Raw genomic sequence first — 26990 nt, 5'->3', positions numbered from 1 at the left:
TCAGGAGTGGGATGGAGGGAGCTTGCTAGTGGCTGCAGCTGTGTCTGAACAAGCAGGCTACAGACTGAGTGCTGATCTACTTAACATATCTCTCACACACACACTGTGTGTCTGTCTCTCTCTCACACACAGTCTTTCACACTCACCTCCCAACATATATTTGTATTAGTGTTGTTACTTCTTTCAAAGTGTGTTGTTTTTAGTTTTTTGACTGGTCTATGAATTTTATAATGTTTATTTCTTATGCTTACATTTAATTAGAGTAGTGAGTTCTAAAATGTGTAACCTGTCCTGGCTGGAGTAATTATCCCTATGGTAACTTCTTAAAAATATATACCTAAGTTTTTGGCTTCTACTGGTGGCGCACAGCTGCACATTACCTCGATACAGTGCACATAACAAAACTCATTCTGAACATGGATAAAAAAAAATTAGAGGGAACACTGACCACAACCCTTGATAAATTGTTCCAATGGTTAATTACCCTCACTGTTAAAAAAAAATATGCTTTATTTGCTTTCTGAATGTATCTAGCTTCAACTTCCACTGGAGTGTGTTATACCTTCACCTGCTAGCTTGAAGAGCCCACTGTCATTATTAAATATTTGTTCCGCATGCAGTTACTCATAGATTGGGATTGCATCACACCTTAACCTTCTCTCTTTTTAAGATAAATAAATTGAGCTCCTTGAGTCTATCACTATAAGGCATGCTTTCTAATCCTTTATTCATCCTCACTGCTCTTCCTTAAACTCTCTTCAATTTATCAACATCCTTCAATTGTAGATCCCATAACAGGACACCGTATTCTAGCAGCAGTCACACCAGTGCCAAATACAGAGGTAAAATAACCTCTCTACTCCTACTTGAGAGTCCCTTGTTTATGCATCACAGGATCACAATAGCCTTTTTGGCCACCCCAACCCCCAAATCTTTGAGTCACTGCTTCTCAGGATATAGATCTCATCCTGTAAGTGTGTCCTACGTTCTTTGTTTCTAGATGTATACCTTTACATTAGGCTGTATTCAAATGCATATTGTTTGCTTGCACTCAGCTTATCAAATGATTCAGATCACTCTGTATTAGTGAATTGTCCCCTTCATTATTTGCCATGTCAGCACTTTTTTTTTTTTTGGTCATCTACAAACTGTCAGTGATTATTTTGTTTTCTTCCAGGTCACCGATAAAAATGTTAAATAGCGTAGGGTCAAGAACCAAACCCTGCGGGACCCCCCTAAAAAGACACCTGTTCAATGATGACTTCCAGTTTACAATTACATTTTGAGACCGGACAGATTTTAATCCATTTAATGTGTGCTGTATTAATATTGTATCATTCTGTTTTTTTAATCAAAATGTCATGCAGTACCAAATCAAATGCCTTACAGAAGTCTAAGTATATGACAACACTTACTCTTATCAACCAAACTTGTAATCTCACCAAAAAAATAAAATCTAGTTCAACAGGATCTATTTTCCATTTGTTGATCTGCATTAATATCATCCTCCTTTAATTATTAATCAAGTCCCATATCAACCTCTCCATTATCTTTCCTGGCACCAATGCCAGACTGGCAGGTCTACAATTACCAGGGTCATCCTATTTACCCTTTTTTAATTACTGGCCTAACATTAGCTTTCTTCCAATCTTCTGGAACTTCCCCAGTGTCCCAAGACTTATTGAAGACTAGCATTAACAATCCAGTGAGTGCCTAAGTCAGGTCTTTTAAAACTCTTTGACACAAGTTATCCAGACCTGCTGATTTTAAGATGTCTGACTTCAGTAGCTGCTGTTTAACATCCTCTCAAGGTACTACTAGAACAGAAAGAGTGTCACCATCATATTATATAACCACATCATTTGTTTTTTTCCCCATATACAAAACCAATACCCTTTGAATAAGTCTATCTTTCCTACATTATTATTTCTGATAATTCTACTATTTCCATAATGGACCAACCCCATCATTAGGATTCCTTTTGTTCCTAACAGACTTCAAAAATGTACTATTGTCCTCAACTCTGCTAGCCACAGATTTCTCTGTGTCCCTTGGGTTCCCTTATCTATTTTCTACAATTCCAAGCTTCTGGTTTACATTCATTATCAACAACTTTCCCTTTCTTCCATTGTATTTTTTCATTGCTGACTTCACTTCCCCTGTAAACCAAGTTAGTGTTTTTTTTTAACCAGTATAGCCCTCTTCCTTGATTATGGCTTTTTAGGTCTCTTAAACAGTTCTCAATTACCACTCACATTTTTCTGATTAAATTCTTCCTCCCAGCTGATTTTGCCCAGAATTCTTTTGAGCTTTGTGAAACTGGCCCTCTTAAAGCACCAAGTACATGCATTACTGATTAGGGATTTATTCTGTTTGCACATTATAAATGTGATCAAGTCTTAACCACCTGTACCCAAATCACCATCAATTTACAGTTCTGTAATCAATTCCTCTCTGTCTGACAAGGCCAACTCCAATACTGAATTTCCCCATGTTGTATAAAACACTTTTTGAATTGGGAAATGTTCATCTATAATATTTAAAAACTCTAAGGATGTTTTAGTACTGGCAGCATGAGACCTTCAACACATGTCCCCCCACCTTAAAGACCCACATGATCACAGATTTTTTTTCATACACATTATAGACAGGTTTCAGAGTAACAGCCATGTTAGTCTGTATTGGCAAAAAGAAAAGGAGTACTTGTGGCACCTTAGAGACTAACCAATTTATTTGAGCATAAGCTTTCGTGAGCTACAGCTCACTTCATCGGATGCATACTGTGGAAAGTACAGAAGATCTTTTTATACACACAAACCATGAAAAAATGGCATTTACCACTACAAAAGGTTTTCTCTCCCCCCACCCCACTTTATTACCAGCAGGAGAGTGGGGTGGGGGGGAGAGAAAATCTTTTGTAGTGGTAAATGCCATTTTTTTCATGGTTTGTGTGTATAAAAATATCTTCTGTACTTTCCACAGTATGCATCCGATGAAGTGAGCTGTAGCTCACGAAAGCTTATGCTCAAATAAATTGGTTAGTCTCTAAGGTGCCACATTATAGACAGATGCATAAGGAGCTGGTTATCCTAATCCCTAATGTGATTTGGTGGTCTGTAGCAGACACCAACTAATATCCCCATCTAGTGCTTTATCTGTTATGACACTGATCCATGAGCATTCAGGATCATTTTCTTCTGAGCTGACTGCGACTCGGAAATAGGTATTGCCATCTTTCACACAGAGTGTCACCTTTTTGCCCACTCAATGCTCCCTAAATAAGATATAACCATTGATTTTCATCATGTGACTCAGCCCATCACATTTCAGTAATATCTGGCTGAAAGACAAAATAGTCTTTTATTCTCCATATGAGGTCACTACAGGTATGTCTACATTGCTATATAAGCCCAGCATTAGTGGGACTCAAGTTAGCTGACCCTGGGTTACAGAACCCAGGGCTTGAGCATCTACTGACTGTCAACCCTACATCAGAATTTTCTAAACCATGCTTGAACCTGGGGCTCTGGCATCCACACTGTAGCACACAGACCTGAGTCAAACCAGCCATATCCCAGACTCCCTAGTGTCCTCCCAAAACATGGCCACTCTGGCCCTTTAACTATGGTGCACTGTGGAAAAACTTGCCCACTATGCATGTTAAGAGGAAGTTTTAACAGCCTGCCAACGCAGCCTGCTGAGTGGTCATTTTGGTCTGTGCACTCCCAGCTACCAGAGCCAGCAACATGGAGGAGGTGCCTTTCGAAGAATGTCTCTTGCTTGAGCTTTCACTCTTGTATCAGGAAATGGACATAGCTTCCAGAGGTGCTGGTGGACATTTCGATGGCATTTGCTGACCCACCAAAGTCACCTGACAGAGCTTATGAAGTAGGAGTACCCAGGCATGGCAGACTTGAACAAGCTGACACTGCTCACGACACTCAGTATAGCCACTGGAGCCCCCTACATAGACTGGCACTTTTGGCATAGGACCACAAGCACAGACTGGTGGGGATCACATCATCATGCAGACTTAGGACAACCAGCAGCGGGTCCAGAACTTTCACATGGAAAAAACATTTCTGCAGTTTTGTGCGCAGCTTGCCCCTACCCTCCAGTGTAAAGACATGCATGAGAGTACTCTTGCCAGACCAGAAGCAGGTTGCTATAACCATCTGGCAGCTGGCTACCCCAGACTGTTACAGGTCACTTGCCAACCAATTTGATGTTGGGACGTTGACTTGGGTAAAGTGGTGGAGGAGGCTTCTGATGTACCTAACTGTACAGAGGAATAGTGCTTACTAATTCCTAATTGTCCCAGGTCATGTGTTTACCTTTATTTTAAATATACATTTTATGATGTGATGCAGTTATAGCAATAACCTTTCTTGATTACATAAGATGCTTTATTTATACATATGTATTATAAAAGTACAACATTCACCCCTTACCAGGCAGGCCAGCTGCCATTACCACACCAACACCAGAAACAATCGTTTAAAAAAAAAAAAAGTATATGAACAACAGTGAAACCATGTACAATACAGAATCCCCCCACTGTTGCATGTCTCCTGGCCCCCCATTCTCCTTTCCCCATATGCCACACACTTGATACCAAGGGAGAGGGTGGAGACATCCACAGAGTAGGTGGTCAAGACAGAGGACTGCATGAGGCTAAGATGACTGGCCCAGCCACTCATGCAGCCCGATTGCATGGGCCAACCAGCCATGGAGTTTTCCAGGCTGTTTCTGGGAACTCAGGTTGTGGTGTGGGTGATACAGCAGGAGCCGGTACTCCTGCAGCCATCACCAATATCAGCAGCTCAAACAATTCTCTCTGCTGACTTGTCTTCCTTCCTTAGCCCCCGTTCCTGTTCCAGGAATTGCAAACCTAGTGCCTATTCCTACGCTGAAACCCTTGCCTCAATCTGTGCAGCCAGCCTCAGCCTTTCCTCTCGGCATGCCTCTTCTCTAGCCATAAGTCTGTTTTTGACAATGGACCTGTTTGTCAGCCCTGTCCAGAAGTTCATCACGGAAACATATCTTGGAACAGTCTGGGAAGGTACATTAGGCCAGGCTTCTACTGAACTGTGGACAAGCTGTGGAGGTACTACACCCAGTAGAGGTTGAAGAGTCTGGAACAGGATAAGAAAGAGAGGGTTATTGTCTCAAATAGCTCAGTGCAGGAGCACAGAAAAAATCCTTATGGAATTTCAAGGACATAAAATGTTGCTTTTCCAAACTGAACTTCAATACATTGTGAAAGGGATGCTTCAGAGCACAGACACTCCCTGGACACAGCCTGGTCAATCTCAGTGAAAGAAGTGCAGAGACAAATTAAAAATTCAAGCATTTTTTTGCTTTCTAAAAACACAAGAACTACTTGGGTGGGGGAGGAGGAGGAGGACAAGGGGCAGGGAGGCTGAGAGTGGCCTTGCTAAGAAAAAACTTTTTTTTCTTTTTTTTAATAATTTCCGGCCTTCCACATTTTGGAGAACATTGCCAATCAGGCACCACAAGAATGGTTAAGGGAGATGTTATTTCACGCTGCAAGTGGGAAACATGCATTGTATGCAGCCAAAGTATTTGAACGTATAGTGACTAAACAGCATAGCTCTGAGTGGACTGGCCTGGTCAACTACCAAGTTGGTCCTGGAAAACTATGTCCTTCCACAAAAGGTGACTACCTAGAGTTCCTGCTTCAGGAAAAGTGTGCATCTATCAGTACCTGGGAGTGGGTCAGAATTCATGAGGGAAACAGGATGCTGTGTTATCTTGCACCTGGCTTAGCCAGTTAAGATTGTATGCAAACACACAGAACTCAGTGGGTATCCCCCTTACACTTCCTCCCCCATCCCGGCACATTCCTAGATACATTTTCATACCTCACTGGAATTTGGGACAAATGCTTTTGTCATCTATGGACCGCATGTACTACCTTTACCTGAAATGGACTAGATTTGTGAATGGAACACATTTCTGCCCTGCCCCCTCCCACCGTTCACTGTTTCCAGGCAGCTCATTACACAACTGAGTGTTTACAGAGCAACCTACTTACAGGTATGGCAGTGTAAGGTTATTTTAAAGACACAGGAACGCCATAGCAAAAATCTGTACCTTTCCAGTAAAAATTCACTTTCAACTCATTTTTACTGTTTGCATTTCCCAGTCACCATTTTGAACTCCATGTGGTTTTGCGCGCAGGGGGATGGGAGGTGGAGAGAGCCATGCCACTCAGAGAATTCGCCGTTAGAGGATACACATTGCTAGCCAATTGGTTCATGTAACAGAAATCCCTCCTTCCTATATTAATAAACACTATAATGGAGTCAGAAACTTACCAGACTCCAGGCCGGCTTCTGTCCATCTGTATCTGCTGCAGGCTCTGCGGTGGGCTGATCCTTGGTGGAAGGAAGGGGGACATCAAACAGCTCCACTAAGTATGGCCCCACAATGTCCTGCAGAAGAGCCTCCTGTAAACTGGTTTCAGTAACAGAGTCACTTTGCCGGCCTCACTCCGCACCTGCTGCTGGCTCCTATCACTCCCCATGCCGGATTCTGGGGCCAGCAAGGTGCCATCTCAGCTGATTAGGTCTTATATACCACCATTGGCTGCATGCGCGGTGCAGAGCCCAGCACTTGGTCAAATGCCTCAAAATGGGCACAACATCGGCAACTTGCGCAAGGTGCAGTTCTGGTCCCTGGTTTTCCTGTGTTCACTCTTAAGATGGTTAATGCACGCCCTGCACTAGTCTGATAAATTTGCCAGCTTCTTCACTATTCGCTGGTGTGTGAGATCGTTCCTGGTACTCTTATTGAAGTCCATTGTTCTTCTGGCCTCACACCAGAGATTTACCAAAATCTGGCTTTGCTCCTGTGAACAGCAAGCAGCAAACTTTGCAAAAGGCTTGTTCTGCTCAGTCTCCATTGCAAACACAGAAGGCTCTCCGCAGCTCAGTGGTTAGAAGACAATGGAAGGCTAAATGCTGACTCACCGTGCTGCTGCAGTACACTCAGGGGGCTTGCTTCTGTTTTCAGTGAAGTCAATTGAGATTTTTGGGATTAAAAAGACAAAGGAAATTGGCCCATGGGATTGAGAGAAATTTATAGCAGACTCTCTGCTCCCGAAAGGGGGTGGGGGGGGGCACTGCATCTACACTGCAAAGCTCCAGGATGTGACCCTACAACAGGCTCCGATTCTTCTAAGTGGTATACATGTTCCTGCCCTAAAGTGTTTACATCTTCTTAGCATAGACTAAAACACAACACAAACCTGCAGCAAACAAATAGGGAGAGCAAGGACAAGGTAACAGAGAAACCATCATGTTTATTCAAATAACTAGTGGATGAGTCAGACTTGGGGTTGATTGGACAGACCTTGCAATGCAGGAGAGGGTTAAAATAGTCAATGACAGACAATGGAGGAGACAGAAGAAAGGGCAAGGAGGAAGGAACTTGCAGCAGAAAAGAAGTCACAGAAATTTAAGACTGGAAGGGACCTTGAGAAGTCATCAAGTCCAACCCACTGTGCTGTGGCAGGAACAAGTAAAACTAGACCATCCCTGACAGGTGTTGTCCAACCTGTTTTTAAAAACTTCCAATGATGGGGACTCCACAACCTCCCTTGGAAGTCTATTCCAGAGCTTAACTACCCTTATAGTTAGAAAGTTTTCCTAATATCTAATCTAAATCTCCCTTGCTGTGTAATGTTAATTACACCTTGGAAAGTGAGGCTGCTTTCTGGGAAAGTCTGTCTTTAAAATCAAGTTCTGGCCAATTTGGAGCACTCACAGGCTGGGTCTCTCCTCTGCACACGCAAGCAGTCTCCCGTAAATTCCTCTAAGCCTCAAACACACTCTACAATAAGGTGCCCCACCCTTTCTTAAAGCAGGCAGCTTCAATCAAAATACAAATACTAAAAATGGAACAGTAAAACCAACACATCCAAATTAACTTCTAAATAAGTCTTGTAGTATAAAATAATTTCAGCAGTTACTCCAGAGTCTTTATACTAACTTTACATATGGACTGTTAACCACTAAATGAGTCAACAGCAGGAGTCCTAGAAATCCAAACGCATTTGCTCCAACCCCTCAGACAGAGACAAACACCTACAAGGTCTCTGTCAAGCATTCTTACAACTACAATACCCACTTGCTGAAGTGAAGAAACAGACTGACAGAGCCAGAAGAGTACCCAGAAGTCATCTACTACAGGACAGGCCCAACAAAGAAAATAACAACACCACCGTCACCTTCACCTTCAGCCCTCAACTAAAACCTCTCCAATGCATCATCAAGAATCTACAACCTATCCTAAAGGACAACCCATCACTCTCACAGATCTTGAGAGACAGGCCAATCCTTACTTATAGACAGCCCCCCAACCTGAAGCAAATACTCACCAGCAACCACACATCACACAACAAAAACACTAACCCAGGAACCTATCCTTGCAACAAAGCCCGTTGCCAACTGTGTCTACATATCTATTCAGGGGACACCATCCTAGGGCCTAATCACATCAGCCACACTATCAGGGGCTCGTTCACCTGCACACCTACCAATGTGACATATGCCATCAAGTGCCAGCAATGCCCCCCGCCATGTACATTGGCCAAACTGGACAGTCTCTACGTAAAAGAATAAATGGATACAAATCAGACGTCAAGAATTATAACACCAAAAACCAGTCGGAGAACACTTCAATCTCTCTGGTCACTCCATTACAGACCTAAAAGTGGCAATTCTTCAACAAAAAAAACTTCAAAAACAGACTCCAACAGAGACTGCTGAATTGGAATTAATTTGCAAACTGGATACAATTAACTTAGGCTTGAATAAAGACTGGGAGTGGATGGGTCATTACACAAAGTAAAACTATTTCCCCCCCTACTGTTCTTGTCAACTGCTGGAAATGGCCCACCTTGATTATCACTACAAAAGGTCCCCCCTCCCCGCTCTCCTGCTGGTAATAGCTCACCTTTCCTGATCACTCGTTACAGTGTGTATGGTAACACCCCTAGTTTCATGTTCTCTGTGTATATAAAATTTCCCCACTGTATGCATCCAATGAAGTGAGCTGTAGCTCAAGAAAGCTTATGCTCAAATAAATTTGTTAGTCTCTCAGGTGCCGCAAGAACTCCTTTTCTTTTTGTATGGCAATTGTAAAAAAAGTGTGCCATATTTTCAGTCTGGGGCAATTTTTTGGTGCAATTTGGTTCTGTTAGAAGCTATCTTCTATTCTTATCTATGTTTAAGGTGATGTTATACAAGCGCTCTATCTTATATTCCACAAGGGATAAGGACAGCTACCCCTATAGATAGCAAAGTGTTCAGAATTCAGACTGAAAATATGGCACACTTTTTTTAAACAATGAGGGTAATTAACCATTGGAACAATTTACCAAAGCGGTGGAGTCTCCATCACTGGTCATTTTTAAATCAACACTGGATCTCTCTCTATTTCGAACAGGAATTATTTTGGGGAAGTTTTCTGGCCTGTGTTATAGGGGAGGTCAGACTAGATGATCACAATGGTCCCTTCTGGCCTTGGAATCTATTAATCTATAAAAGAGTGAAATGTGCACATACAGCAAGATAGGAACTCCCTTACAAAGTCAGGGACTTTTCAGACAGACTGCAGTCAGAGTAACAAGGTGGCTATAGCCCCTGAATCTGAGCAACACAGGTACTGTGAATTTGAGAGCTAACAAGGGTAGGAGTCAGAGAATGTGTGTTGTGTCTGTTACTGACTCGCTACCGGCAATCAGCAAGGATTCCTTTCGGAAATTATGCCCGGAGATCACAATTTGTAGCTGAAGAGTTGATATTCCAAGCTCTCTAAGATTCACATGCAGACTCCAATTTTACTTTACAAGTATTGTCAAGGAACACAGCACTAATTAAATAACAGAAGATGAAAGACTAGTACAAGCAGTTACATTATGTAATCATGATTCATGCTCCTTGCCCCTTTCCTGAAAAACGAAAGAGCGATCAAATAAATGCAACTTTGTGGGTCATTTGTTCAAGGGGTTTCTGATACACAATCCTGCCTAAAATAAGCAGTTCACACTATTTTCAGACTCATGACTTTTTTGGTGCTTTGATGGACTGTTAAATTTATAGCATTGACTGCCCCCCATCAGCTGTTAGATCAGACCAAGGTCAACTTCAGACATATTTCAGGAGTTAGTGCACTACAAAAGTGTCATTGTCAATAAGTCTACCTAAACAGGGAGGGAGGGCGAGGACACAGGGGACATGGCAACCTTTATTAAAAAAACCCTCTATTGAACTGCTTTTCCACCTTTATAAAACCTCTAATAGCATGTTCAGAATAGGGGGAGCTCTAGCTCCAGGCAGTACCCTGGGGACTGGATGCTGTTTCCAGGAAAGGCTTATGAAGGCTGTGTGTTAAGAGCTGATGGAGAGCTACACAAAGGTAGGCATTTGTACTGCACACCACAAAGTTTTATTGATCCTTAAAAACCCAGGAACTATGGTTACATATTGTTGAGTTCCATTTAATGGTACCTTATCTGCAAACTATTACATACACAAGCTACACTAAAAGAACATTAATGCTGCAGAGTCAATCCCTCAGATTATGAAGTGTCAGAATTAAGAACGCACAGACCATAAATTGACATCTTTATATATATATTTGATAGCCTAAATACATGATCCCCTACTTCTTTTTCCCCCCTAGAACCCTTTTCTCATTCAGTGCACAGGACGGACAGCACTCACTGAATGGGAAGCATCTCAGGAAAATCTTAACTGTAAGAACAGTAGGACAATGGAACAAACTGCCCAGGGAAGTGAGGAAGCTCCTTCACTGGAGGTTTTTCAAAGAGGCTGGATAACCATCTGTCTTAGATACAGACATAATAAATCCTCAAAAAGAAAAGGAGTACCTGTGGCACCTTAGAGACTAACAAATTTATTTGAGCATAAGCTTTTGTGAGCTACAGCTCACCTCATCGGATGCATTCAGTGGAAAATACAGTGGGGAGATTTATATACGCAGAGAACATGAAACAATGGGTGTTACCATACACACTGTAACAAGATTCAGAGTGACAGCCGTGTTAGTCTGTATGAGCTGTAGCTCACGAAAGCTTATGCTCAAATAAATTTGTTAGTCTTCAAGGTGCCACAAGTACTCCTTTTCTTTTTGCGGATACAGATGAACACGGCTACTACTCTGAAACCTGACAATAAATCCTGTGTCTTGGCAAGGGGCTAGACTAGATGACCCTTGTGGTCCCTTCTAACCCTATGATTCTAGTCAATATTTAGCTTCATCATTCAAATCCTTGTTTACCACATGCCATTCAAACCCTGATTTGAATAATACCACCTAACACTTTTCACCAGTGGATTTCAAACAACTCTACAAAGCTCAGTACCATTATCCACGCTTTACAGATCTGAAATAGAATTTTTAATAGTCTCAAGGTCTTTTCTACAGCACTAATCACTGTAGCATCTAAGTGTTTCACAAACATTAAGGAATTTATCTTCAAAATGATCCTGTGAGCTCAGATAGTATTATCCCCATTTTACAGATGAGAAACTGAGGCACAGACATGTCAAGTGTCTGCTAAATCTAGGTGCCCAATTTGAGATGCCCATGGCCTGATTATTTTTCTAGAGATCTTAGCATTTCACAGCACTTTCAATATTCAGCACACTGTTCTTTGACTTCAGTTACAGTTGTGAGTGCTCAGCATTTCTGCAAAAAAGATGCCAGGTGTCTCAAGTCGGACTTGCAAAAGAAGTGAAACATGTGATTAGTGCCACCTATCAGAAGTTTGGCTGAAGTGCCTTACCCAGCATATCTCAAACTTTGTGGTAGGGGCAGGGGCAGACTCCAATTCTCCAGGGTGGCATGCAACTGCCCTAACTATGACACCATCCTTCCTTTCTGTCTAAGAAATCTGTCTACCTGGGCGTTCTCTGCCAGAGAGCATCATACTACTAAGAGCAGACACCTGACATGCCGTGGTGCTGGGTTAGAGACCTTCGCCAAAACCTTCTTGGAGAAAATCCAAGATATACAGGAATTCAGGTTATCTTGGATTTGTCTTGTGGTCCTGGCACCATCCCCACAATTTGGTCAAGAAAAAGTATGCTTTCTAAGTTGATGCTTTTCTAGAAGAAAGAATCTCCTGACGACTCTGGAGGAAAACCCCAACAATACTAGTGCTTCCCTTTCAATAACCAGGCTACTAGGTGTAACTTGATCAGGTCCAGATGAAAGAGAGGACCCTGGGAGAGGAAGTCTTGTCTCTTTGGGAGCTGTAGTGGTGACCACAATCTCAGCTGTGTTAGATCTGAAAACCAGGGTCTCCATGGCCAACGTGGGGTTACCAGTATAACTGTCACCTGCTCTCGTTTTATCACCTGGAACGCCTTCCCTAATAATGGGTAGGGAGGAAAAGCACAGAGGAGACCCTGCAGCCATCGGTGCAATAGGGCATCTGTTCTCATGGACCTGGGGATGCGCTCATGCTGTTTGCAAATAGGTCGGTTGAGAGCAGGACAAACAATCAGACAGACAATTATCTCAAAGCCTTCTTGATTCAGGCACACTCAGCACACCTTGATCCTGCTGAGCTGGGCCATCTTCTGGTTCAGGTCTCCCTTTATTTGAACTGCCTTGAGGGAAAGGGGAGAATGCTCTGCCCACTGCATAATTTCTATTGCTTCAAGATGAAGTTCTTGGCTTCTTGTTCCCCTCTTGGTTGTTCACTTATGCGATCATGGTCGTGTTGTCTGACTGAATCAGGATGTGGCTTTCCTCTAGGCTGGACTGAAATCATCATAGCGCCAGCTTGACAGCTTTTATTTCTGAGAGGTTTATGCTATGTGTCCTTTCTTCCAGATTCTGCCCCAGGTGTGCTCCGCAGCCCTCCAGGGCTGGCATTGGTTGTGAGGACCAAGGGATCTGGAAAGCATATGACCACACATTTGCCATTTCAGGAGTTAGTCACCTGTGACAGAATCTTTACTTGATCTTTCCTGCATTCTGGGGAGCTGTCCCATGCTTCTAGGATGTAGCTTAGAAAGCACCCGATGTGTAATTGCATCCATGGAGCGATCTGTCTGCATGTTACTAGGAGGCTTAATAGCTGAAGGCTCAGTGCTATGATGTCCTCTTGCAGCTCCAAAACAGAAAGAGGAGATTCTGAATCTTCTGGAACCTTCCTAGAGATTGATAAATCCTTGCTAATGAGGTGTCTCTGTCCATCCCCAAGTGGATTATTTTGGTGGAAGAAATCAAAGAGCTTTTCTTGATATTGACAATAAAGCCATATACCTGTAAGAGTCCAAAATCAGAGACCAGTTCTGTGTGCTGTTGCAAGGGATAGAGCTCTGATTAAGGTGTCATCCACGAAGGTGCACAGGTGGATCCAGTTACCCGAGTCTGGCTATGATTACCACCACCATCTTTGTGAAAACCCATGGGACTGAACAAGGCAAATGGAAGAGCCAATATTTATGCTGCTTCCTGCCTAGACAAATCTTAAGAACCTGTGATGACAGTCTGACTGGAACATGGAGGTGTGCATCTGCCAGATACATTAAAGTCAGAAAATCCCCCTGGGACAGGGATGACACTATAGAAGTTATGGTCTCCATATGGAATTTCATGTTCTTCATCCACTTGTTGAGCCTTTTGAGATCTAGAATGGTATGGATTCCCTTTGTACACTTTTGAGAAATAAAGATTAAGTATAACTCTAAAAATCTGAGGGAATGCTCCATATTACTCCCATAACCAGGAGGTGAGAAATCTTGTTCTAGATTAGAATGTGCTTTATGCAGTCATTCAACAAGAGACAGTGGATGAAAAACAGATAAGGTGGAGCCCGTAACTCATGGGACTCACTATGTCCCTGGTGCACTGGTCTGTGGTTGAAGCAACCCAGTCCTCCAGGAAATAGAAAATCCTGCTCCAAGCAGAAACCTATGTGGTCATTGTCATAAAGAGACTTTCAGAGCCATAGAGTTCCTTTGTCAGCTTTCACAGAACATCAGGATTGGAAGGGATCTCAGGAGGTCATCTAGTCCAACCCCCTGCTCAAAGTAGGACCAATCCCCAACTAAATCATCCCAGCCAGGGTTTTATCAAGCCTGACCTTAAAAACCTCAAAGGAAGGAGATTCCACCACCTCCCTAGGTAACGCATTCCAGTGTTTCATCACCCTCCTAGTGAAAAAGTTTTTCCTAATATTCAACCTAAACCTCGCCCACTGCAACTTGAGACCATTACTCCTTGTTCTGTCAAAGTCAGGCTTGACAAAGCCCTGGCTGGGATGATTTAATTGGGGATCGGTCCTGCTTTGAGCAGGGGGTTGGACTAGATGACCTCCTGAGGTCCCTTCCAACCCTGATATACTATGATTCTATGATACTTTCTAGGCCCCTAGTAACAAAGGATGTTAGGCCACACCTAGTAGTTATAAAAAAAATTAAAATCAGCAGGCCCAAATAATTTGCACCTACGAGTCCTAAATGTTGTCTAAGGAGATCACTGGCCCACTGGTATTAATTTATAATAAATCTTGGAATACCCAGGGGAATTCCAGAAGACCAGAAAAGTGCTAATATCGTGCCAATGTTCAAAAAGGACAAATAGGATGACTTAGGTAACTACAGACTAGTTAGCCCGACATCAACACCAGGAAAACTAATGGAAAAGCTGATATGAGATTCAATTTTAAATTATATTCCTATCATTTAATTCATGGCAGTCAACATGGTTTTATAGAAAACAGGCCTTGTCAAACAGAAGAGGAAGTTACGGACCTTGTGCAGTAACATTGGTTCTTCGAGATGCATGTCCCTGTAGGGGGAGAGAGCAGAAAAAACACACAAAAAACAGGAAGATGGCTCTGTTGATTTCATATAGAAAGTGGAGGCAACTTTAGGGAAAAACATGGGATACGGCCTCAGAGTTACTTTGTCTTTAGAAAAGACTGTGTATGGTAGGTGTGCCATTAGGGCCACTATTTCTCCTATGCGCATAGCTGAGGTGATGGCAATTAGCAATGCTGTCTTCATGGACAGGTGTATGACAGAGTAAATTGCCACTGGCTCACAGGAAGACCTAGTCAAGGCTCTGAGAACTGGGTTAAGATCCCAGGGTGGAGCAGGTAGTCTCACATGTGGGAAGAGATTCTCATCTCCTTAAGGAATCTACACATCAGCTGGTGAGCAAACACAAAGTATCCGTCTACTTGATGGTGGAAAGTCATTATGGCTGAGAGATCTACCTTAAGGGAGCTTAGAGTTTTGACCTCTTGAGGTCTGAAATGTAGTGTAAAAACAGAGAGTGGGAAGGAGAATGAGGCCAGGTCTACGTGCTTAGAATGACACCAAACTTGGAATATTTTCCATTTTTGTGGGTAAGTATGTCAAGCGGCAGACTTTCAGCTGTGGAGCAACATGTCTTAAAGGTAGAATGCTCTTGTGAGGTGAAAGTCTTGGAACCAAAGAGGACCCAAGCGTGGGGGCGGAGGACCTGCAGGCTGGGGTGAAGGATCAGCCTGTCGTTTGAGAGAGCAGCTGAGGAATGGGCCGAAGAGGAACCAGAGGACATATTGCCATCTGTGTCAGGTAAGAGAACCAGACTTGTCATGGCCAAGAGGGGGAAATCAGAATAACTCTTGCCTCTTCAAATTTTCAACAGGACCTTGGATAGAAGAGGAAACGGGGGGAAAGGCATACAAGAGGTCCCAATCCCATGGGAGGATGAGGGTGTCTCCCAGCGACTGTTTCCGCAGGTCAGCCTTGGAGCACTAACGAGGACATTTCTTGTTCCAGTAAGTAGCGAAGAGTAGTCGGGGTTCCCCAAAGGGCGAATACGTCTCGAAGAACCTTGAAGTTCAGTTCCCATTCCTGGTCATGAGAAAAATTCCAACAGACTGTGGGCTGTCATGTTCTGTATCTCTGGTAAACAGACGGCTGAGATGAGCATGTTGTGACGGATACACCACAATTCCAAAGTTTGAGTGCTTCCTGCAGAGGGAGGGAGATCTGGCCCTGTCCCCAGAGATTTATGTAAAACATACAGGTCTTATTGTCCATCATGACCTTTGTGTGGGTGTTTTTGATGAATGGCAGAAAGTGTGGACAGGCATTCCTGACTGCCCTTAGCTCCAAAAGACTGATATGGAGGGTCGCTTCTGTGGAAGACCACTTGCCTTGAACCTGGCAGTTGTGTAGGTGAGCTCCCCAGCCTATTAGGGAGGCATATGTCGTTAGAATCATTATCGGTAACGGTTGCACAAATGGAAGGCCTTCTTGAATGTTGAATGGGACTCTTCACCAGTCCAGGGAGTGCTATACCATGGAAGGCAGTGATAGTTTGGTTAGTGTGCCCCTGTTTGGGTAACAGACAGAACTGAGCCACATCTGAAGACACCTTATGAATATCTGGGCATTTGGGGTGATGAAGATGCATGCTGCCATATAACCTAGCAGCTGCAGGAAGTTGCTGGCCAACGTTTGAGGACTGGCCTGAAATGTCTCTCTGAGACTCGGAAACGTGGCGAGTCTGTGCAGTGGGAGGAAAGATCTGGCTTGTACTATGTCAAAGTCAGCGCCGATAAATGCTAGTTGCTGTATTGACATCAGTGTTGATTTCTGTAAGTTGAGCTATAGGCCCAGCTGTGCAACCGTGCGCATGGCAGTCTGGATGGCTCATACAGTCTCCTTGAACGAGGGAGCCCTGAGGAGGCAATTGTCTCAGTATGGGTAGATAATTCCCGATGTTCACAGGTGCACCGCTACAATGGAGAGAACCTTGAAGAATATGCTGGGTGCAGATGAGAGGCCAAATGGGAGTACCCTGGACTGATAAATGTCCTGCTTGAAAGAATTTCCTGTGCAACAGTCATATCAATATGTGGAAGTAGGCAACTTCTAGGTCAAAGGCTGAAAACCAATCTCCTTGCTCTAGAGCTTGAATAATGGCTGCTAGCATGATCATCTTGACCTTCTGCGTGTATTTGTTTAATGCCCTTAGATCAAGAATGGGCATCCAACCTCTCTTCGCCATGGGGATCAGGAAATAATAGAAGTAAAACACTTTGCCTCTGAGTTGGTCCGGGACTGGTTCTATGGCCCCTAGACATAATAGATTATCTACTTCCTGGCGAAGTAGGTTCTCGTGAGAAGGGTCCCTGAACAGAAAAGGGGAAGAAGGGTGGGAATGGGGGAGGGACGTGAACTGAATGCTATAACCCTTTGAAATAATCTCCAAGACCCATCTGTCAGAGGTGATATTCTCCCAACTGCTGTGAAAGAGGGCCAGATGACTTCCGAAGGGGCACGAGAGGTGTATAGATAGCAGCCGATGTTGCAAGATATAGTAGTTTGGGCCCTCGACCAATTTGTCAAAAGTTCTTAAAAGAGGTGGTCTGAGACGTCACGGATTGAGACACTGACTGCTTCCACTTTTGAACCCTGGGCCTCTTACGCTGTGGCTCATAAAAGCACTGAGACGGTGGGTATTGAGGAGGTTGTGACCTGTGCTGTGGCTAAGAGCTGTATCTTCTCTTTTGTCCTGCAGTGTAGATTCCCAGGAAGCATAATGTGGCCTTTAAGGTGTGGAGAGAAGAGTTTGTCTTCCCCACAAAGAGCTTGGGCTCTTCAAACAGTAGATCTTCCACCGTCATCTGCAGCTCTTTGGGCAACCCGGAAAGGTGTAAGCAAGAAGCCCACCTCATGACCACAGCTGTGGAGACTGAGCAGGCCGTTGTATCGGCTGCCTCCAATGCAGTCTATAGTGCCATTCTGGCTACTAACTGACCCTCTCTGGCAATGGCCTGAAACTGCTCCTTTTGTGTTTCTGGTAAGTGTTCCACAAATGCAAGGAGTTTCCCCACAATTAATGAAATCATATTTGGCCATGACAGCTTGGTTAGTTTGAGACTAACTGCAATGTCACCGAACCAATATGCCTCTCTCCCAAAGAGATCTAGCCTGCAAAGTTAGATCCCCATTTACACTTAACTCTGGGAAAAAAAAACAAAACAACTTAGGCTATGTCTACACTAGCACTTTTGTCAGTCATGGGTGTGAAAAACACACTCTTGACCAACAAAAATTTCACCAACAAAAGCACTTGTGTCAACAGGAGACGTTCTCTCACCAATATAGCTACAGCCTCTCGTTGGGGGTGGTTTAATTATGCCAGCAGGAGAGCTCACTCCTGCCAGCACAAGGTGGTTAGCGGTTACACAGGAGACCATACAGCGGCACAGCTGCAGCGATACAGCTGTGCCGCTGTAAGGTCTGTAGTGTAGACATAGCCTTAGTTGATAATCTGAAGTATCTTGTTCAAAGCCTCAACTTTAAGGTGCTCTTCAAGAGAGGAGTATTGCAGTAGATTTTAAGACTTCAAGGGGAGCTTTGAAGGCAATAGAAGAGTTTGATTTTACAAGAGAACTAAGATTTGTACTATCTCTGTCAACAATAATTCTCCTTTACCTATCACTGAGGTGGAGGATTGTGGGATGGGGAGAGACCTTATGAGGGCTGGAACAGTTTTGCTAACCTCAAGTGTTTAAAAATGAGTGATGCCCCAAAAATCATGAGGTTGGCTTAACAAGAAGTTTGAGGTTCTTCTTTGCTTTCTGGTTTCTGAGCCTTAAGGTGGCACTTGCTTTATGTTCCCAAGCTTTTCTCCACAATTATAAAGACTAGATAATTATTTTAAATTAAAGCTGAGATTCTCAGGCAATATCTTGATTCTAGCAGCTTGAACTTTAAGAAATACGCCAAAAGTTGCAAGATTCTCAATAAAATCATGAGAACTGACAACACCATGGAAGCATTATCAGAGAGACCGAAAGGACAGACTTGTACCCTGCATATAAAGAAAAGAGCAGCCATTTTATAACCTTCTGTGGGCCTCTTGGAAGCCAGAAAAGGAAAACGAAGCCTTCCTTGCGGAAGGGAATGTGAATCACTCTGAATCTTCTCCCTGCTGCGTGGAGACTGACTGCACAGAATGAGGAGGGGCCCAGGGCTGTTGCTATTGGAAACAAATGACACACTACTTTCCGAAGACCTGCAGGATGACCTGGCACTGACGGGAACAACATAAAAACATAATAGCCATATTGGATCAGACCGAAGATTCATCTAGCCCAGTATCCTGTCTGCCAACAGTGCCCAATGCCAGGTGCTTCGGAGGGAATTAACAGAAGAGGTAATCATCAAGTGATCCATCCCCTGTTGCCCATTCCCATCTTCTGGCAAACAGACGCTAGGGACACCATTCCTGCTCATCCTGGCTAATAACATGTCTCTGCATGGCCCTTGCCTACTTGCTGGCTGGGAGCAGGGATTTCTTTCTCCTAGCTGCTTTTGGGGAGGAAGGTGTGTGTGATCCTTGCCTTCCTCCATGATTCAGGGGGACTGACTACATTAACACAAACTAAGTACTTTCAATTCATGCTAGCAGGGACTACATTGGGCAGTTACAACACAAGATTTTAGTGGGCCCTGCAATTCACATCCTTATAGTCGGCAATGCAGGCAGGTCCGGGGAGATATTTAGTTTAAAATATTTTTCAAATCTTGTGAAAAGTTCTGCTCCAAAGGGAGCCCTTAGAGTCTGCGGTCTGAGAGAGTCTAGAGGCAGACAATTCTGGCGAGTTCTTCCTGGAGGGCGGCCCTAAACTCCCGCATAGAGCAAAGATCTGGTCTGACTCCAGTTGCTATGGAGACAGGGAATGCCTCCTGGTGAAGTCTGACGTGAAGGTGACAGAAGATGTAATTTGCGTAGTTGTCTGTACACCATGCAGCACAACAGGGCCTTGAACTTTTACTGGGATCTCTAGACATCATAGTCATGCTTCAGCTCTGTGGCACCCCAATCCCATTCTTGCTTCCTGTGTTACTCTTATACCCCTTCCTGAAACGCCTATGTAAAGAGAACAAGTTCTGTCTCTTAAGGCTTCCTATATATTGTTACACACTCGACAGCTCAAAATTTAAAATTGTATCTGCACAAAGTTATGAATTATACAATTTTCCTTGTTTACTGTTATAAGCCTTTTGATAGCATAGAAACTCTATTTTAGTCCCTAGACTGGTAAAAATTCTGTGCATTAACACAGTCAGTCACTGTTGAGTTGACAGACCTACAAGGAGAGGAGCAGGGGACCCCCCCCCAAAAAAAAATAGTCCTGATTCTTGTTTGCCGAACAACATCTCAACAAAGCAGTACAGATCTACACACAGTACTTTGATGCACAATTTTGAGCAGTATAAACTATTTCCCCTTGTTTATTTCCCCCCCTACTGTTCTTGTCAACTGCTGGAAATGGCCCACCTTGATTATCACTACAAAAGGTCCCTCCCCTCCCCTCCCCGCTCTCCTCCTGGTAATAGCTCACCTTAACTGATCACTCTGGTTACAGTGTGTATGGTAACACTCATTGTTTCATGTTCTCTGTGTATATAAAATCTCCTCACTGTATTTTCCACTGAATGCATCCAACAAAGTGAGCTGTAGCTCACAAAAGCTTATGCTCAAATAAATTTGTTAGTCTCTAAGGTGCCACAAGTACTCCTTTTCTTTTTGCGAATACAAACTAACAGGGCCGCTATTCTGAAACCTATCCTCAGGTTGTTATCTCAAAACCCACCCTCCACATCTACACCTTAGTTTGCAAGGGTTTGTTTTCTCCTGTTTAGGAGATTCTGTTTTCTCCCACTCATGCTGTGAGCCCTTCTAAAGTAGTTTGCATAGGCCTATATACCAGTCATGGAGGAAGGACTCTCAGCTAGACTGGAGCTTGGCAGTGAACAATAATAAGAGAGGAGGTAATTGTAAGATGGCTGCCTCCCACTGAGATAGAGAGTGGTTTCCAAAGCCTGCTGGAAAGGGACAGGCTTATTTTTGTCAGACAGCGTTCATTACATGTGAGCTATGGCATAGATTAAGTGCAGTGAAAGGGGGGGGGGAGGAGGAGGCAGAAAAAGCATAAGACACTCAGGATTCTGTTACAAGTCTAGAAAAGTATATTTTTTACATTAAGATCCCACAGAAAGTTAAGTAAATTACATGACTTCCCATAACAGATTCACAGGAAATACCCCTTTGTAAACTCTCCTACAAGGACAGAAAAGCACCTGATTCTGGCCCTCAGTCTCCCAACTCTGCAAACTGGAATAAGCTCCTTTAACTTGAGCTAAATTAGAACTCGGAGTGAGTGTAAGCCCATGAGGCTGGAGCAGGCTTCTGCATAGATTCAACTCTCAAACTGCGGCAAATCTCAGTACAGACCATAAGTGAATCAGAACACTCCACCTGACTCAAAACTGGAGTCTCAAAGCAGCTAACACTGACTTCTCTGAGCTCCAAGAGAACTCCAACAATACATTTCCCTAAAGTAAAAACCTACTAATTCAGGACAAAGGCCTCTAAGAAGAGAAAAAGCACAACCCTGCAAAACACACCCTGCAGTTGGTTTCTACCTTCCCATTCCTCCTTGGGACTTAAAGGATTTTAGTACAGGGGATAGATATTTTCTCTACTTACAAACAGAACTGTTTGCAACAGAAAAATTCTAGATTCCCCTGGGAATCCCATTTCAAGCAAACATCTGTCACGTATAACTATTTAATCACAGAGGATTTTGGCACAGAGAATGTTATATTAAGATGTGTCTAGAATATAAACACAAAATAACCTTTGTAAATCTTACTCAATAGTTGTCTGATCCAACACTCCTGTTACTGGGATCCCATAAAATTGTTGCATAGTGGCAACTGCAGACTGCATAGCTTTTCCTGAGTGCAGGGCAGACATTCGGCTTTCAGAGGGAAGCAAATAGCCGTATGCTTTTAGCCAACTCTGAAAAACATGAGAAGTAGAAAGCATTAATTATAATGTAGTCAGTTTTGAAGTTTATATACAAAAAATTGTTCCTTTAAACATTTTAAACTGGAAACATTTTTATGTGACCACTGAATTGTAGAAATGTATTGCCTCTTTTCCTCTTCATTTTTTTTTTGTCTTGACTGACGTAGTGAATTTGTGTCCGAGAGTAATGGGTTAATTGCACTGGTTAAAATCAACTATTTTGAGGGTAGGCACTATGCAAACTTTCTATTAGTGATGGTGAATTATTCATTATGAATAATATTTGTTGCAAATTTAGCCAGTTAGCACACAAATGACTTGTTAGCATGTCTTGCTTACTATGGAGACATTGGTAGCAACTAAAGATGCTTTGTGATTTGCACTTAAAGCAGGAGTAACATCCCACTTGACACTTCAATGACTAGATTTAAGGTAAAATTTTCTAGAGCATTTAAGTGACACTGTACTTTACATGGACCAGTTTCTCAAAGCTAAAAGTAATTAACAAAATTGACAGAGAAAAAAATTAAATAGAAAAGTGTGAACAAAAATGGGGAGTTGTTTAAGAACACTTTAGATGTTCTTAGAGTCACAGTTTCTCCATCATGATTTTTTTTTTTTTTTTTTACTTCAGTTAAAAACCATCTTGGGCTAAGACAGAATATGAAAGCTGCAGACAGATAACAAATGGAAAAAAAGGGGAGGCAAATATGAATATAAAATACAAGTTAAGAAATGTAGGAAATTGACAAGACCTGCTAAAGATTTAAATGACGTGTCCATGGCCAATAGGATAAAGGAGAATTTTGTTTTAAACACATCAGGAACAAAAGGAGTCCTGACAATGGTACAGATGGCAAAGCGGACAATGACGCAGAAAAGACAAGTGTTAAATAAATATTTCTGTTCTGTCTTTGGAATAAAGTTGATATATCTCCTAATGACAAAATATTTTCTATTCCAACTAAAACTAAGGAGGATTTTAAGCTTTTAAAGGCCCCCAACTCTCACTTACACTAAGGATCTGTCATGCAACAGAAACATTCTCTGTACTGAGAATATTCTATGTACAGAGGACTTTCCAGTTGGTGCAGAGAAGGGATAAGGGCTCTACGCCCTGCACTGCTCCTAGCCCCTGTGTTGGGGCATGGCTACAGTGCACTACAGTATGGATATTCACTGCTTCCTAGAGGCCATAAAAAGCAGAGGGCAAATTTGTCCAACCTATCAGCGAGTAGACACCTCACCTGTCTCCTGTAAGAAAGGTACTTCCCAACTATCTTTACCGCACAGACTGAATTTCTGAAAGTCACCAGCATAGGTACCAACTCCATAGGTACTCCAGGAATCAAGCACCCATGGAAAAAAAAATAGGAGGTTCTCAACACCCACCAGCCACAACTGTTTAGCGGTACCGCCGAACAGCTGTTCAGCAACTGGTGGGAGGTGCTCAGGGGACAGCAGAGCAACAAGCAGTGGGCCTCACAGGAAGGGGTGGAGTGGGGACAGGACTTTGGGTGGAGCACCCATGGGGAACAATAAGTCATCGCCTGTGGTCCCCCATCTCTTCATCCTGTCTCTCTCTGAAATAAAGCTCACCAACCCAACCCCATTACTTAAAGGCCCCCAGCTTACCCTACCCCGCAGTGACCTTACCCTGATGATGCAAGAACACCCTTGCCCCAATCTCCTCTGCAGAGATCCAGTCCTTCCTGAACCACCCCAGTAAGGAGTCCCTAAATATTCCCCAGACTATACAGCTCCCAAATGCCACCAGCTTACATTGTGCCAACCTACATATTATATTCCCGCAACCCAAGTCGGACAAGCAACTTCATCCTGAACTCTCTACCCACCCTGATATAACACTCCCCAAGCTTCCCTGAAGCCTTGAACTACTGGAAACCATGTCTCAAGAACTCCCTTCAACTTTTCACAATGCAGGGAATCACACCTTGCTGTACCATCTATGACATGGTCTATGGTCTCGCGCTCTCCCAGCCTTAAAAAAAACCACACCAACCACACACACCCTGTCGTGGCATCCCTTGTCTCCTCCAGCCTGTGCCAACCAGGAACCCTTGTTTCCCATATCCTGTGCTCAATACCCAGCAGACCTCTCGCATTCCAACCCCTTTCAACAGTGTAGCAGCATGCAGTTCTCCCATCCTATACTGCCTCATTCTCCCCATACAAATACGGAGGCATACGCACCATTCCACATCCCTCAACGGGTGTCATTTTATAACCCTACAACCTACCCCAACATCAGTCTCCATCTCAACGCAGGAGACCCTGCTCTACTCCCTGCTGCTGCAGGCTCCAGCCCCATATATGCATTCCCCCTCCACCCAACAAACAGTACAGTGTGGGGATATCCATCTTTTCCACATCACAGAATGACCAAGCCCCAAAACACAGGAAAGTTTCTTGCCCAATTCCCATCATATTATGTTCAGTTCTATACAGGTTTACAGCATGATTTCAAAAAGCACACAGGACACAGATTTCTACTTCAGCACCCGTCTCTGTACACTGACCTGCAATGCTATTACAAGTACACCAAACCTGTATGGTCCCATTAAAAGCCAAAGAGAGCTGCTGTGATGCATCATTTCCAAGTCTCCCCCAAACCATAAAGAGTGCCCACCGACTACAGCAAACACTGGTGGATAAAGATGAGGTAGGAGACAATCAGAGAGAATGCAGTCACAGACCATAACGGTGGCAGGGAAGAAAAAGCTCCTAGTCTGTAACTGAGGGAAAAACCTAATGGCTTCAATGAAAACAGAGAGGAGAAACATCCAATAATTGACAGAAAGGGACATGCCTGTAAATCAATGGAGTAGTGAGAAATTAGGGTGGTTTTATTATTATTATTTACTACTTATGTTGTGGCAACACTAGCGATCCTGTATTTATTATACTGGGCACTGCACAAACAGCTAACTGAAGAGACAGTCCCTACCCCAGAGAGCTACATAAAAGGAATATAAGATGAATGATCATAGGTCGATACAAACAAAGGAGGCATATACAAGAAAATAAGACAAGTACGATCAACATTATAAGCAGCTGTTTGAGCACAGCAGTTTTTTCTTGACTTTTCTGTAGTTTTCCAAGCAAAGATGAGCTTTAAGGACAGAATTAAAGGAGGATAATAGGTGGCCTTGTGGATATTTTATGAAGAAGTTCTTCCTCACACCAGAATGGGAAAATGTGCAAAAAAGCTATTCTTCCACTTAGTCCCCTAAATAAGCAATCGGACATTCAAAAGAGCGCAAAGTAAGTGTCAGGAGCTACGAACTTCAACTATGAGTGCTGGGCCTCTCACTAGCAAAACATTTTGAAAAAAACGTATCCTCTGTTCTATGCAATGTTGCTGCAACAAAAGAGATTACTTCACCTACCTTGCCTCTCTAGCTATTCTCTGAAACAGTGGCTCTCAAGCTTTCCAGACCACTGTACCCCTTTCACAAGTTGGATTTGTCTTGCATACCCTCAAGTTTCACCTCACTAAGAAACTACTTGCTTATAAAATCAGACAAAAATATAAAAGTGTCACAGCACACTGTTACTGAAAAATTGATTACTTTCTCCTTTTTACCATATAATCATAAAATAAGTCAACTGGAATATAAATAATGTACTTACATTTCAGTATATAGCATAGAGCAGTATAAACAAGTCATTGTCTGTCCAACATTCTACTTTGTATTGAGTTTGCTAGTGCTTTTCATATACCTATTATAAAACTAGGCAGCTATCTAGAGGAGTTGATGTACCTCCTGGAAGACATCTGTGTACCCCCAGCAATACACGTACCCCTCCCTGGTTGAGAACCACTGCTGTAAAATACATTCTCCTATACTCGCATACCTACAAAAACATAGAAATAGAAATATTTTTTTACGATCAAAGCAGTACTAACCTAAAGTACTTAACCAGCTGAGAAATTAACCCCAATTCCTCACATCCTGTCCTAAAATATCTTCAAGCAACTACCCGCACAAAGTAAATCACACGGGGGGGGGGGGGGGGGGAGGGAATCATCCTTTTCCATTAATTCTCTCTCAATTTCTTCCCATGAAGGAAACACCAACTTTTCCAGGGCAGATTCAAAAATGCTGAGAGAGCCCATTGGCCACCCCAGTTCCCGGACCCCCGGGAACAGAACCACCCAGCCAGGCCCCCTGGGATCGGCCCCCACCACCTAGCGCCTACCGGCATCATCGCAACACCCTCAGCCTGCGCCCCAGACGGCGCCGGCGCCCCCACGCCCCGCCAGAGCTAACTCCCCTCCCCGCCGAGGGACGGCGGGCCCCGGCTCCCCCCGGGCTCACTCTCCCCTGACCCCTCTCCCTCACCCCGCTCGATGGCCTCAGGCCCGCTCGGTCAGCACCTACCCGGCCGCTGCTGGCGTCGGCCCAGCGCAGGGCGCAGAGCGCGGCCAGCAGGGAGCAGCAGGCCCTGGCGAGGCCCCAGCGCCCCTCCATGGCAGCAGGGGCCGTCACGGCTCGGGCCGCGCCGAGGGGCCACCGCACCTGCCGGGCCCGCCGGCCGCGCTGCTCTGCGCCTGCGCGCTGGCTCCGGGCGGGACCGGGCCGCCTCGCCCCCTCCGCGACCAGCGCGAGGATGACGGACGGGTGGCGTGCGCGCGGGGCCCGCCGCCGGGCGGGGACACAGACAAAGCGTGCCGCTCACCCCGCCCATTCCCCCGACAGCCGTTACCCTCGCCCCGCCCCCTTCCCACTGCCAGTTAGCCCCGCCCCGTCCCCTCCCCACTGCCCGTAACACCCGCCCCCTCCTCACTACCGACCCCACCACCCCAACACCCGCCCCGCCCCCACCACCCCTCCCCACTGCCCGTAACACGCTCTCCGCCTCGCCCCCTCCCCACCCCACCGCCCGTAACACCTGCCCCGCCCCCACCACCCCACCCAACCCCTCATTTCTGGCCCCAGCCCAGCGCTCATACCCCCTCCCCCACCCCAGCCCCCTGCCTCAGCCCGGAGCCCCCTCGCATACCCCAAACCCATCAGCTCCACTCCCCAGACCGGAGCCCCCTCCCCTATCCTAAACCCCTCATCCCT

General features: G+C 44.2%; 1 protein-coding gene across 10 annotated transcripts in view; it reads right to left on the bottom strand.

Annotated features, from left to right (window-relative positions):
- Positions 1-26595, bottom strand: part of MMP24 (matrix metallopeptidase 24) — a 157347-nt gene extending 130752 nt beyond the window's left edge. For 3 of the 10 annotated variants that reach the window (XM_048820009.2, XM_048820014.2, XM_048820012.2), the window contains exons 1-2: positions 26265-26595; positions 21740-21888 (exon numbers count right to left, since the gene is read on the bottom strand). In XM_048820009.2, the coding sequence (XP_048675966.1) occupies positions 21740-21888; positions 26265-26393 (278 nt within the window). In that variant the 5' untranslated portion in view covers positions 26394-26595. Of the gene's footprint in view, positions 1-4922; positions 5136-6341; positions 6481-21724; positions 21889-25551; positions 25646-25682; positions 25767-26264 lie in introns of those variants that run through there. The other 7 variants (XM_048820015.2, XM_048820016.2, XM_048820011.2 and 4 more) reach the window with 7 other exon arrangements.
- Positions 26596-26990: the final 395 nt, after the last annotated feature.

Source organism: Caretta caretta, chromosome 13 (assembly GCF_965140235.1).
Source record: "Caretta caretta isolate rCarCar2 chromosome 13, rCarCar1.hap1, whole genome shotgun sequence".
Classification (NCBI taxonomy): Eukaryota; Metazoa; Chordata; order Testudines; family Cheloniidae; genus Caretta; species Caretta caretta.
Note: the sequence above shows the minus strand (reverse complement) of the source record. Positions and strands in the feature narration are given on the sequence as shown.